Genomic DNA, 12,500 nt, shown 5'->3' on the forward strand with positions numbered 1-12,500 from the left:
GAAAGAAGGAAGGAAAAGAAGGAGGAGAAGAAAGAGAATACACAAATGAAGGAAGGAAGGAAGGAGGAGAAGAAAGAGAATACACGAATGAAGGAAGGGAAGGAAGGAAAAGAAGGAGGAGAAGAAAGAGAATACACGAATGAAGGAAGGGAAGGAAGGAAGGAAAAGAAGGAGGAGAAGAAAGAGAATACACAAATGAAGGAAGGGAAGGAAGGAAGGAAGGAAAAGAAGTAGGAGAGGAAAGAGAATACATGAATGAAGGAAGGGAAGGAAGGAAAAGAAGGAAAAGAAGGAGGAGAAGAAAGAGAATACACAAATGAAGGAAGGGAAGGAAGGAAGGAGAAGAAGGAGGAGAAGAAAGAGAATACAGGAAGGAAGAAAGGGAAGGAAGGAAGGAAGGAAGGAAGGAAGGAAAAGAAGGAGGAGAAGAAAGAGAATACATGAATGAAGGAAGGGAAGGAAGGAAGGAAAAGAAGGAGGAGAAGAAAGAGAATACACAAATGAAGGTAGGGAAGGAAGGAAGGAAGGAAGGAAGGGAAGAAGGACAGATGGAAGGAAGGAAGGAATGAAAAGAAGACAGGGAGGAAGGAAAGAAAGAAGGAAGGAAGGAAGGAAAAGAAGGAGGAGAAGAAAGAGAATACAGGAAGGAAGGAAGGGAAGACAGATGGAAGGAAAGAAGGAAGGAAAATAAGATAGGGAGGAAGAAAGGAAGGACATACAGAAGGAAGGAAACTGGGCCGGATTGGACCTCTCGGCGGGCTGCCTCTGGCCCACGGGCCGCATGTTTGACCCCCCTGCATTATTATATCCTGCACAGCTGGTGTCTCTTTATCTATAAAGCCCCATAGAGGAAAATTACCCCATTACCTTTCGGAGCTGTTCTGTCACCCAGATGGACTTTAACCTAAAACCTAATCTACTGACTGACTTTCACTTTATGTCCCAAGAGTTTGGTCTGAAATCTGCTTTTAGCTTTAATGCACTTCCTGATTCCTTCAAAATAAACACACTTATACCTTTTGGACATTTTAGAAAATTGATCTTAAACATCTTGAAATCTACTGTTATTACTTTTAATAATTATTTTATTTTATTTTATTTTTTTTGTTATTTCTTTATGCCTCTTTCTTATTTTATTTGACTTATTTTTACTAATTTTATTTGTTTATTATTTTATTATATTTATTTTTTCTCATTTTATTTATTTTATTTTTTTCTTGTTTTATTTATTTGTTTATTTTTCTTATTTTATTTTAATTTTATTCTCATTTATTTAATTAATTTCTTTAATTTTATTTGACTGTTTTTTTGCTTATTTAATTTTAATTTTATTGTCATTTATTTAATTAATTTTTCTCATTTTATTTATTTTTATTTTTTCTTGTTTTATTTCTTTGGTTATTTTTCTTATTTTATTTTAATTGTATTCTCATTTATTTAATTAATTTCCTTAATTTTATTTGACTGTTTATTTTGCTTATTTAATTTAAATTTTATTCTCATTTATTTAATTAATTTTTCTCATTTTATTTATTTATTTTTTTGCTGCTGTTGTTTTCCTTTCCTGTCTCTATAATTGACTCAATGTCATTGTAAATTAGGGTCACTCTCAATGATCTCTGGAGTATAAATAAACAATGCTGCTACTACTACCCTCACACATCAGAGCATTTAATGTCCCGCTCTTTCCTCTGCTTGTACACACACCACTGATCTCATTCTTTAATGTTTCTCCTCCTTCTTCTCTGCAGTGTATAACAGATCTGCACAAATCTCTGAACATCAACTCATCTCGAGATCTACCAGACAACGTCCTCACTTTCGCCAGGAGGCATCCTCTGATGGCGAGCCAGGTGCAGCCGATAGGAGTTCGCCCGCTCATGTTCAAGAGAAGCGTCAACTACGTCAAGATCGCCGTGCACAAGCAGCCGGCGCTGGACGGAAACATCTATACCGTCCTATTTCTAGGAACCGGTGGGTTGATTTATTTATAGTACAGCTGATACATCACTTAAATAATCAATCAGTCGAGTAAAACAGATTAAATAGGGCTGTCAAACGATTAATTTTTTAATCGAGATTAATCGCAGAATTAACATAGTTAATCACGATTAATCGCGTTTTTACATTTGAAGGCAGTTTTAAGCCCATAATGTAAAGCATTTCTTACCAGAGTGTCTTAACTGGGAATCAATCACGGCTCTGCTGCGACTCCCACACTCCAAAATGGTCCTTTGGTGGAGCTGAGGCTGGCTTGGCTGCACCTGGGTGTTTAGCGTGGAGGTGCTAACTCAAACTCCACGTACTCCGGTGGTAGTTAAACTCCGTTTGACACAGGTTGCATTTTACTTTTGACTTGTCAACTGAAGCGTCTGGAAGTGTTTTAAAGTTAAACAAGCCGTTCAAAAGTCCAGTAGCTCTCTTACTTTCCATCAGCGCGGTAGGTTTACTGCAGGAGGCCACTTCATAGCATAGCGCTACAGCTAGAGGAGCCGTCTACGGGGGAGTAGAAGGGACAAAAAGGCTTGCAACATTAAAATGCCATTAAAAAATATTAACGCGTTATGGATTGAATTAACGCGTTAACCGGACAGCCCTAATTTATTTTTAACATTTTTTTTTTTTTTTTTCATGTTCTTTATATGTGCCACCCTTCCTTAGACTGAGCCCCAAAATGTACTAGACCCGCCCCTGGTTTGTGCTGCAAACGATGACATAGCGTATTCCTCTTGTTGTCCAAACACAATTAAAAAGACATCAATGAGACGCTGTGTTTCACTGCTAATGTCTCTTCATTACTGTGAACACACACACACACACACACACACACACACACACACACAGTATAATTTAGTTTGAGTCAAGCTGCTGTAAATACTCACCAGCACCACAAATGTGGATTAATCTGCAGCTGAGAGCAGTCCACATAACAACTAAGAGACTATTTGCTTCTTTTGTGAGTGGCGTTTGCTAGAATCTACAGTGCACAGCTGTTTTAGGGAAATTACTTGTTTGAGTTGTTGTTTCTGTTGAGTGCCAAAAAATGAGGTTGGAAACTAGTGAATGAACATGGCGGTTTTGATCTTTTCTTCGGGGGATTTGTTGACAATAACACAATAAAAACCTCATTATCAGATTTGCTTTTATCGTATGAACCCTTGAGAACCCTCGGGTCTTCCGATAGCGGCTTTTTAATTATTCCCAAAGCCTGGACAAAAACCAGCAGAGATGCATCTTTTTATTACTATGGTCCTCGTCTCTGGAGCAGCCTTCCTGAAGACCTGAGAGCAGCAGAGAGTGTCGATATTTTTAAAAGCAAAGGCCACCTGAGTGAGAGGGGAAAAGGGAGACAAACAGAAGAGGGAGAAAGGATAAATAAAGAAGAGAAGGACAGAGGGGAGAGAGGCACAGTGACAAACAATCAAACAACATTGAACATAATAATAGCAGCAGGGTCGAGTCTACCTGTGAGAGAGACGAGAGAGCACAGAGAAGAAGAAGATGTTTAAGTTAGTGAATGCATTAATTAGGGCTGTCATCGTTAACGCGTTAATCACGATTAGATTAATGCAATCCATAACGCGTTAATTTTTTTTAATCGCGTTTTAATTTTGCAAGCCTTTTTGTCCCTTCTACTCCCCCGTAGACGGCTCCTCTAGCTGTAGCGCTATGCTTTGAAGTGGCCTCCTGCAGTAAACCTACCGCGCTGATGGAAAGTAAGAGAGCGACTGGACTTTTGAACGGCTTGTTTAACTTTAAAACACTTCCAGACGCTTCAGTTGACAAGTCAAAAGTAAAATGCAACCTGTGTCAAACGGAGTTTAACTACCACCGGAGTACGTGGAGTTTGAGTTAGCACCTCCACGCTAAACACCCAGGTGCAGCCAAGCCAGCCTCAGCTCCACCAAAGGACCATTTTGGAGTGTGGGAGTCGCAGCAGAGCCGTGATTGATTCCCAGTTAAGACACTCTGGTAAGAAATGCTTTACATTATGGGCTTAAAACTGCCTTCAAATGGAAAATAACAGGATTTTAAACATGCAATTCAAAACGCGATTAATCGTGATTAACTATGGAAACTCAGCGATTAATCTCGATTAAAGAAATTAATCGTTTGAGCATTAATAGTACATGAATGTAAATGGATAGAGAGAGGAGGAGAGAGGAGCTCAGTCTAAGCCTATAGCAGCATAAACATAAACTAGGACTTACTTAGCTACAGCATAAAGAGCACAGTGGAAACTTACCCTGTATAGTCCAACAGAACAACATCAAGCGTTGAATGCAAAGTTCTGCTCAGTAATAATACCTCAATACTTACAGTCCAGTACTGGGTTGTGATTATTTCATTTTCAACCCCTTGAGCTCTCTTAGGATGATTAGGTAGTAACTCTTTGCTATTTGAGTTTGGATTTGACTGCATTCAACACCAATTTAAAGGTGCAATTCATGATATTCAGCCTCAACGTAATGATCTGTCAAAACTAAACCCGGAGAAGCAGCGTTCAGTTTTTCATGCTCCACACATCTGAAACAAACTGCAGATCGGCTGAAGACTTTTAATTAAATCCAAATTTGAGGTGTTTAACCCTTAAACAGACCTTACTAGTTATGTCATTTGCACCTCAAGTAAGGAAGGAATGAAGGAAAGAAGGAAGGAAGGAAAGGACGGAAGAAGGAAGGAAAGGAGGAAGGAGGGGAAGCAAGGGAGGAAAAAGGAAGGAAAGGAAGGAGGGAGGAAGGAAGGAAGGTAGGAAGGAAAGGAGGGAATAAGGAAGGAAAGGAGGGAGGAAGGGAGGAAGAAGGAAGGAAAGGAAGGAGGGAGGAAGGAAGGAAGGTAGGAAGGAAAGGAGGGAATAAGGAAGGAAAGGAGGGAGGAAGGGAAGGAAGGAAGGGAGGGAGGAAGGGAAGGAAGGAAGGGAGGGAGGAAGAAGGAAGGAAAGGAGGGAGGGAGGAAGGAAGGACAGATGAAGGGAAGGAAGAAAGGACAGAAGGAGGGAACATTTACCCTAACAGCTGAACTTAGATCTGAGGAAGGAAGGAAGGACGGACAGATGAAGGAAGGAAGGAAGGAAGGACAGAGGTAGGAAGGAAGGAAGGAAGGAAGGAAGGAAGGACAGAGGAAGGACCCGGGAGGACAACAGGAAGGTTAAAGAGTCTGTATCTCCTGGTGCACGTTGTCTGTTTAAGGGTTAATATCTCACACTGTGCTGTAACTTTTTATTCTCCTGTTTTTATCCATCTTATATCAACTTTAGCTCAATTTAATTTCCAATTGATCTCCATTCATCGTGTTTAAATGTCTTTTTATTTCACCGTGTGTTGCTTTTATATTCTGTCTTGATGCATTTAATATTTTATGTAAAGCTCTTTGAGTTGCCTCGTTGTTGAAATGTGATATACAGATAAATACAGATACATTTGCCTTGCCTAAAGATAAAGTGGAGTAACAGCTAAAGAGTTTGAGGCAAGTCACGAACATAATCTTGATCCGTATTTGATCAAAACTTCTAATTTGACAGTTTTCTATTTTTTTTATCTGAGCTTTCTTTCTTTTATTTTACGAACTTTGAGTTATTCTGTTTATTTATTATTGAGTAAACAATCCACACATTTATTCTGATGTGAGATGTTCTCCTTCCTTCCTTCTTTCAAGTCCTCTTTCTTCCTTCCTTCCTTCCTTCTTTCCTTATATCTGTCCTTCCTTCCTTCTCTCTTTCAAGTCCTCTTTCTACCTTCTTTCCTTCTTTCCTTAATGTCTTCTTTTCCTTCCTTCCTTCCTTCCTGTCTTCTTTTTCTTCCTTCCTTCCTTCTTTCAAGTCCTCTTTCTTCCTTCTTTCCTTCTTTCCTTCCTGTCTTTTTTTTCTTCCTTCCTTCCTTCCTTCTTTCAAGTCCTCTTTCTTCCTTCCTTCCTTCCTTCTTTCAAGTCCTCTTTCTTCCTTCTTTCCTTATATCTGTCCTTCCTTCCTTCCCTCTTTCAAGTCCTCTTTCTTCCTTCTTTCCTTCTTTCCTTAATGTCTTCTTTTTCTTCCTTCCTTCCTTCCTTTCCTTCTGTCCTTTCTTCCTTCCTTCCTTGACAGTTTTTATCTGAGCGTTCTTTCTTTTATTTTACTAACTTTGAGTTATTCTGTTTATTTATTATTGAGTAAAGAATCCACACATTTATTCTGATGTGAGATGTTCTCCTTCCTTCCTTCTTTCAAGTCCTCTTTCTTCCTTCCTTCCTTCCTTCTTTCCTTATATCTGTCCTTCCTTCCTTCTCTCTTTCAAGTCCTCTTTCTTCCTTCTTTCCTTCTTTCCTTAATGTCTTCTTTTTCTTCCTTCCTTCCTTCCTGTCTTCTTTTTCTTCCTTCCTTCCTTCCTGTCTTCTTTTTCTTCCTTCCTTCCTTCCTTCTTTCAAGTCCTCTTTTTTCCTTCCTTCCTTCCTTCTTTCAAGTCCTCTTTCTTCCTTCTTTCCTTATATCTGTCCTTCCTTCCTTCCCTCTTTCAAGTCCTCTTTCTTCCTTCTTTCCTTCTTTCCTTAATGTCTTCTTTTTCTTCCTTCCTTCCTTCCTTTCCTTCTGTCCTTTCTTCCTTCCTTCCTTGACAGTTTTTATCTGAGCTTTCTTTCTTTTATTTTACTAACTTTGAGTTATTCTGTTTATTTATTATTGAGTAAACAATCCACACATTTATTCTGATGTGAGATGTTGCTGCTGTAGTGCGACATTTAACTGCTGAGCTTTAAGTGGAGAGAAACAGAACTGAACTACATCAAAGGCAGACTGAAGGCGATGAGAGTAAACACCTGTCTTATATCTGTCCTTCCTTCCTTCTTTCCTTCCTGCCTTCCTTCCTTCCTTCCTTCCTTCCTTCTTTCCTTTTTCCCTTATATCTGTCCTTCCTTCCTTCCTTCCTTCCTTTTTTCAAGTCCTCTTTCTTCCTTCCTTCCTTCCTTCTTTCCTTATATCTGTCCTTCCTTCCTTCCTTCCTTCCTTCCTACCTTCTTTCCTTATATCTGTCCTTCCTTCCTTCCTTCCTTTCTTCTTTCAAGTCCTCTTTCTTCCTTCTTTCCTTCCTTCCTGTCTTTCATTCCTGTCTTCTCTTCCTTCTCCTCCTTCTTTTCCTTCCTTCCTTCCTTCCTTCCTTTCTGTCTTCTTTTTCTTCCTTCCTTCCTTCCTTCCTTCTTTCCTTATATATGTCCTTCCTTCCTTCCTTCCTTCCTTCCTTCTTTCAAGTCCTCTTTCTTCCTTCTTTCCTTCTTTCCTTCCTGTCTTCTTTTTCTTCCTTCCTTCCTTCCTTTTTTCAAGTCCTCTTTCTTCCTTCCTTCCTTCCTTCTTTCAAGTCCTCTTTCTTCCTTCCTTCCTTCCTTCTTTCCTTATATCTGTCCTTCCTTCCTTCCCTCTTTCAAGTCCTCTTTCTTCCTTCTTTCCTTCTTTCCTTAATGTCTTCTTTTTCTTCCTTCCTTCCTTTCTGTCTTCTTTTTCTTCCTTCTTTCCTTCCTTCCTTCCTTTCTGTCTTCTTTTTCTTCCTTCCTTCTTTCTTTCCATCTGTCCTTTCTTTGAGGCGATGAGAGTAAACACCTGTCTTTACTAATAAATAAAATAAACTACAGACATTTTATATTTCCTCTCCAAGTTAATAAAGTATCTCGTCTCTTTCTTGCAGATGACGGCTGGCTGCACCGAGCCGTGGACATCGACGGCGACATGCACATCATAGAGGAGCTGCAGCTGTTTGATAAAGCCCAGCCTATAGAGAGCATGGTCTTATCCTCTGCTCTGGTATGTCTTCATGTATAATGCATCATGTGTTTTAACAACATTAGAGTTTTAACCCTTAAACAGGCCTTACTAGTTATGTCAATTGCAAAGTAAGGAAGGAAGGAAGGAAAGGAGGGAAGAAGGAAGGAAGGAAAGAAGGGAGGGAAGGAGGGAGGAAGGGAAGGAAGGTAGGAAGGAAAGGAGGGAAGAAGAAAGGAAAGGAGGTAGGGAGGGAAGAAGGAAGGGAAGCAAGGGAGGAAGAAGGAAGGAAAGGGAGGAAGGAAGGAAAGGAGGGAGGGAGGAAGGAAGGAAGTGAGGGAAGGGAGGGAGGAAGGAAGAAAGAAAGGAAGGAGGGAACATTTACCCTAACAGCTGAACTTAGATCTGAGGAAGGAAGGAAGGAAGGACAGATGAAGGAAGGAAGAAAGAAAGGAAGGAGGGAACATTTACCCTAACAGCTGAACTTAGATCTGAGGAAGGAAGGAAGGAAGGAAGGACAGATGAAGGAAGGAAGGAAGAAGGAAGGAGGGAGGAAGGAATGTAGGAAGGAAAGGAGGGAAGAAGGAAGGAAAGGAGGTAGGGAGGGAAGAAGGAAGGGAAGCAAGGGAGGAAGAAGGGAGGAAGGAAGGAAGGAAAGGAGGGAGGAAGGAAGGAAAGGAGGGAGGGAGGAAGGAAGGAAGGGAGGGAAGGAGGAAGGAAGGGAGGAAGAAGGGAGGAAGGAAGAAAGAAAGTAAGGAGGGAACATTTACCCTAACAGCTGAACTTAGATCTGAGGAAGGAAGGAAGGAAGGAAGGGAGGAAGGAAGGAAGGAAGGGAGGAAGCAAGGAAGGAAGGTAGGAAGGAAAGGAGGGAAGAAGGAAGGAAAGGAGGTAGGGAAGGAAGAAGGAAGGGATCCTCTGCTCTGGTATGTCTTCATGTATAATGCATCATGTGTTTTAACAGCATTAGAGTTTAAAACAGCCTTTTTGTTTGTGCTAAAGTAAATGGCGCGCTGCCTTGGATAGATCATGTTCTGGATAATTAGATCATTAGCTTGTGAAACAGTTGCGAGCTGCCAGTAAATTATAGCTTTGATTTTTTTTTTCTCAAAGCCTACATTTCACAAACTGTGTGAAGCTGATCTGCAGAGAGAGAGAGAGAGTGTGCTCTGGGAATTACTTCAAGGAGCTTTTGGAACAAAGTCATTAGCGAACAATGAATAATCAGATGCATTGTCTGTGGTACATGTGTGCCACCTGTAATTTCAGGCTTTAACCCTTCCTGTCGTCCTCCCGGGTCAAGGAAGGAAGGAAGGGAGGAAGAAGGAAGGAAGGAAGGGAGGGAGAAAGAAGGAAAGAAAGAAGGAAGGAATGAAGGGAGGGAGGGGGAAAGAAGGAAGGAAGGGAGGAAGGAAGTAATGAAGGGAGGGAGAAAGAAGGAAGGAAGGAAGGAAGGAAGGAATGAAGGGAGGAAGAAGGAAGGAATGGAGGAAGAAGGAAGGAATGATGGAAGAAGGAATTAAAGGAGGAAGGAAAGGAGGGAAGGGAGGCAAAGTCATTAGCAAACAATGAATAATCAGATGCATTGTCTGTGGTACATGTGTGCCACCTGTAATATCAGGCTTTAACCCTCCTGTTGTCCTCCCGGGTCAAATTGACCCCGTCTTTTTTGACTGTTCCTTCCTTCCTTCCTTCCTTCCTTCCTTCCTTCCTTCCTTCTTCCCTCTTTCTTTAATTTTTCCTTCCTTCTTCCCCTCCTCCCCTCTTTCTTTGCTCCCTTCTCCTTCCATCCTTCCATCCTCCTTTCCTTCCTTCCTTCCTTTCTTTCTTCCTCTTTTCATCCTTACACCTTTCCTTCCTTCCTTCTTTCCTTCCTTTCTTCCTTCCTTCTTTCCTTCTCTCCTAAATTCCTTCCTGTTTTCGTCCTTACACCTTTCCTTCCTTCCATCCTTCCTTCCTTCCTTCCTTCCTTCCTTCCTCCCTTCCTTCCTTCCTTCCTTCCTCCTTTCCTTCCTCCCTTCCTTCTCTCCCAAATTTCTTCCTCTTTTTGTCCTTACACCTTTCCTTCCTTCCTCCTTCCTTCCTTCCTTCCTCCTTTCTTCCTTCCCTCCCTCCTTACTCCTTTCCTTCCTTCCTTCCTTCTTTCTCTCCTTACCTTTCTCTCCTAACCCTAACCCTAACCCTTCCTCTTTTCTTCCTTACTCATTTCCTTCCTTCCTCCTGTCCTTCCTTCTGTCCTTCCTTGACCCCTTGACCCGGGAGGACGACAGGAAGGTTAAAACAGTAGAAACACATTTATCTTTTTATCTTTTTATCTTTTTATCTTTCTTCTTGGTTGACAGCGGAGCATTTACGTGGGCTCTCACTCCGGAGTCGTCCAGGTACCGATGTCGGCCTGTCAGAGATACACTTCCTGTTACGACTGCGTGTTCGCCAGAGATCCCTTCTGTGCCTGGGACGGGAAGGTGTGCGTCGAAATATCGTCACGTGCACAGAGGTGAGAGGACACACACACACACACACACACACACACACACACACACACACACACACACACACACACACATGCACTAAGAACGATATGCACATACATCGACACGTGCACATTTCCATTTCCAATCCGGCCCACTTTCCTTATTCCTCCCTTCCTTGCAAATTCTCTTCCTTCCTTTCTGTCTTCTTTTTTTCCTTCCTTCTTTCCTTATATCTGTCCTTCCTTCCTTCCTTCTTTCAAGTCCTCTTTCTTCCTTCCTCCCTTCCTTCCTTCTTTCCTTATATCTGTCCTTCCTTCCTTCCTTCTTTCAAGTCCTCTTTCTTCCTTCCTCCCTTTCTTCCTTCTTTCCTTATATCTGTCCTTCCTTCCTTCCTTCCTTCTTTCAAGTCCTCTTTCTTCCTTCCTTCCTTCTTTCCTTATATCTGTCCTTCCTTCCTTCCTTCCTTCTTTCAAGTCCTCTTTCTTCCCCCTTTCCTTCCTTCCTTCTTTCAAGTCCTCTTTCTTCCTTCTTTCCTTCCTTCCTTCCTGTCTTCTTTTTCTTCCTTCTTCCCTTCCTTTGTGTCTTTCATTCCTGCCTTCTCTTCCTTCTCCTCCTTCTTTTCCTTCCTTTCTTCCTTCCTTTCTTCCTTCCTTCCATATTTTAAAATGTTATATTTTTATACAAGTAAACAGATAAGATTACAGTGTAGTTAAAAACTTTTGCAATCAATTAAAACCAAGTCTGAAATAATGTGGTTATAAGTTATTTTAAAGCCTTTTGCAGATTTCCTCCTGAAAGGTATTTTAATGTGTCGCTGTGTGCATTTGGATGACGAGTTTAGTTAGATAGAAAAATATCTAGGAATAAAAAAAAATACATTTTAAAGCTTAAATTGGATAATCGACCCAAATAATGCCAAGAGTAAATTAATGCAGAGCTTTATGCATTCCTAATAAAACACTCAGGTGAATTTTCTCAGGGTGAACAATGTCTTAATTATTATAAGCATCTCTTAAAATGAGTCATTTTGACATAATGTACATTTTTGCATTACATGACCTTTTTTAGGTTTATGTTGATTTCTTCCATCTGAGCCCCGACAACAGCAACAGCAACAGCACCAGCACCAGCAACAGCACCAGCAACAGCACAGTCTAGTTAATTATTTATACGGCTTGTTTTCCCTTCCAACTGATTTCTTATGAAAGCAGGTCTGCAGACAATGTGGTCGGCCTGGATTTTTTTTTTTTTTTCTCATTAGCTCCGTTCTGCTCGGTGAGGAAACTTGAATTTTGAGAACATTTGGAATTTGAAAATGCACTTTTATCACCACACCTCGAATCAGCGTTTAGGTTTCCGTGCTTGAGTCTAACTGCAAGAGGAAGTCTTTTTTCAATAGTTTCCTTACTGAGATAATAACCTGATCCTTTCTTTTTACCTTCTTTTTGGTCCTATACATAAAAGCCTCTATCTATACTACTTTATATACAGTAGTTACTGGCAGAGATACAAAGAGTTTAGTTTCATATCATACCATACACCATACTGAATATAACAAGGTCCTGCATAAAGCTCATATCACTCATAACATGAAATGCAATAAAATGACAGATACATGAGCTGCTATACCTGCTGTATCTAATCTGATACACACATTATCAACAGGAATGTACCATAAAATAAGATACAAAACATTTAATTCATTCATTTAATCAATCCAGTAACTATTCCTATTGAAGTATCAGTGCAAAGAAATATATAAATACTGCAAAGGAAGACAAAAATACTGCAAAGGAAGACAAAAATACTGCAAAGGAAGATGAAAATACTGCAAAGGAAGATGAAAATACTGCAAAGGAAGATAAAAATACTACAAAGAAAAGATACAAATACTGCAAAGAAATATATAAATACTGCAAAGGAAGATAAAAATACTGCAAAGAAAGATAAAAATACTGCAAAGGAAGATGAAAATACTGCAAAGGAAGATAAAAATACTACAAAGAAAAGATACAAATACTGCAAAGAAATATATAAATACTGCAAAGGAAGATAAAACTACTGCAAAGGAAGATAAAAATACTGCAAAGAAAGATAAAAATACTGCAAAGGAAGATGAAAATACTGCAAAGGAAGATGAAAATACTGCAAAGAAAAGATACAAATACTGCAAAGAAATATATAAATACTGCAAAAGATGATAAAATACTGCAAAAAGGACAAAAGTACTACAAGTAAACACAGCCAACAATACTGCAAGGACAGAAGGAAGGAAGGAAGGAAGGAAGGAAGGAACAAAGAAAGAA

General features: G+C 40.1%; 1 protein-coding gene across 1 annotated transcript in view; it reads left to right on the plus strand.

Annotated features, from left to right (window-relative positions):
• Positions 1 to 12,500, plus strand: part of LOC128381441 (semaphorin-4G-like) — a 24,021-nt gene that overhangs the window by 6,453 nt on the left and 5,068 nt on the right. Inside the window, exons 3-5 of the mRNA XM_053341456.1 lie at positions 1,752 to 1,974; positions 7,647 to 7,762; positions 10,063 to 10,217. Coding sequence (XP_053197431.1) covers positions 1,752 to 1,974; positions 7,647 to 7,762; positions 10,063 to 10,217 — 494 coding nt within the window. The remainder of the gene's footprint in view (positions 1 to 1,751; positions 1,975 to 7,646; positions 7,763 to 10,062; positions 10,218 to 12,500) is intronic.

This window comes from Scomber japonicus, chromosome 20 (genome assembly GCF_027409825.1).
Source record: "Scomber japonicus isolate fScoJap1 chromosome 20, fScoJap1.pri, whole genome shotgun sequence".
Taxonomy (NCBI): domain Eukaryota; kingdom Metazoa; phylum Chordata; class Actinopteri; order Scombriformes; family Scombridae; genus Scomber; species Scomber japonicus.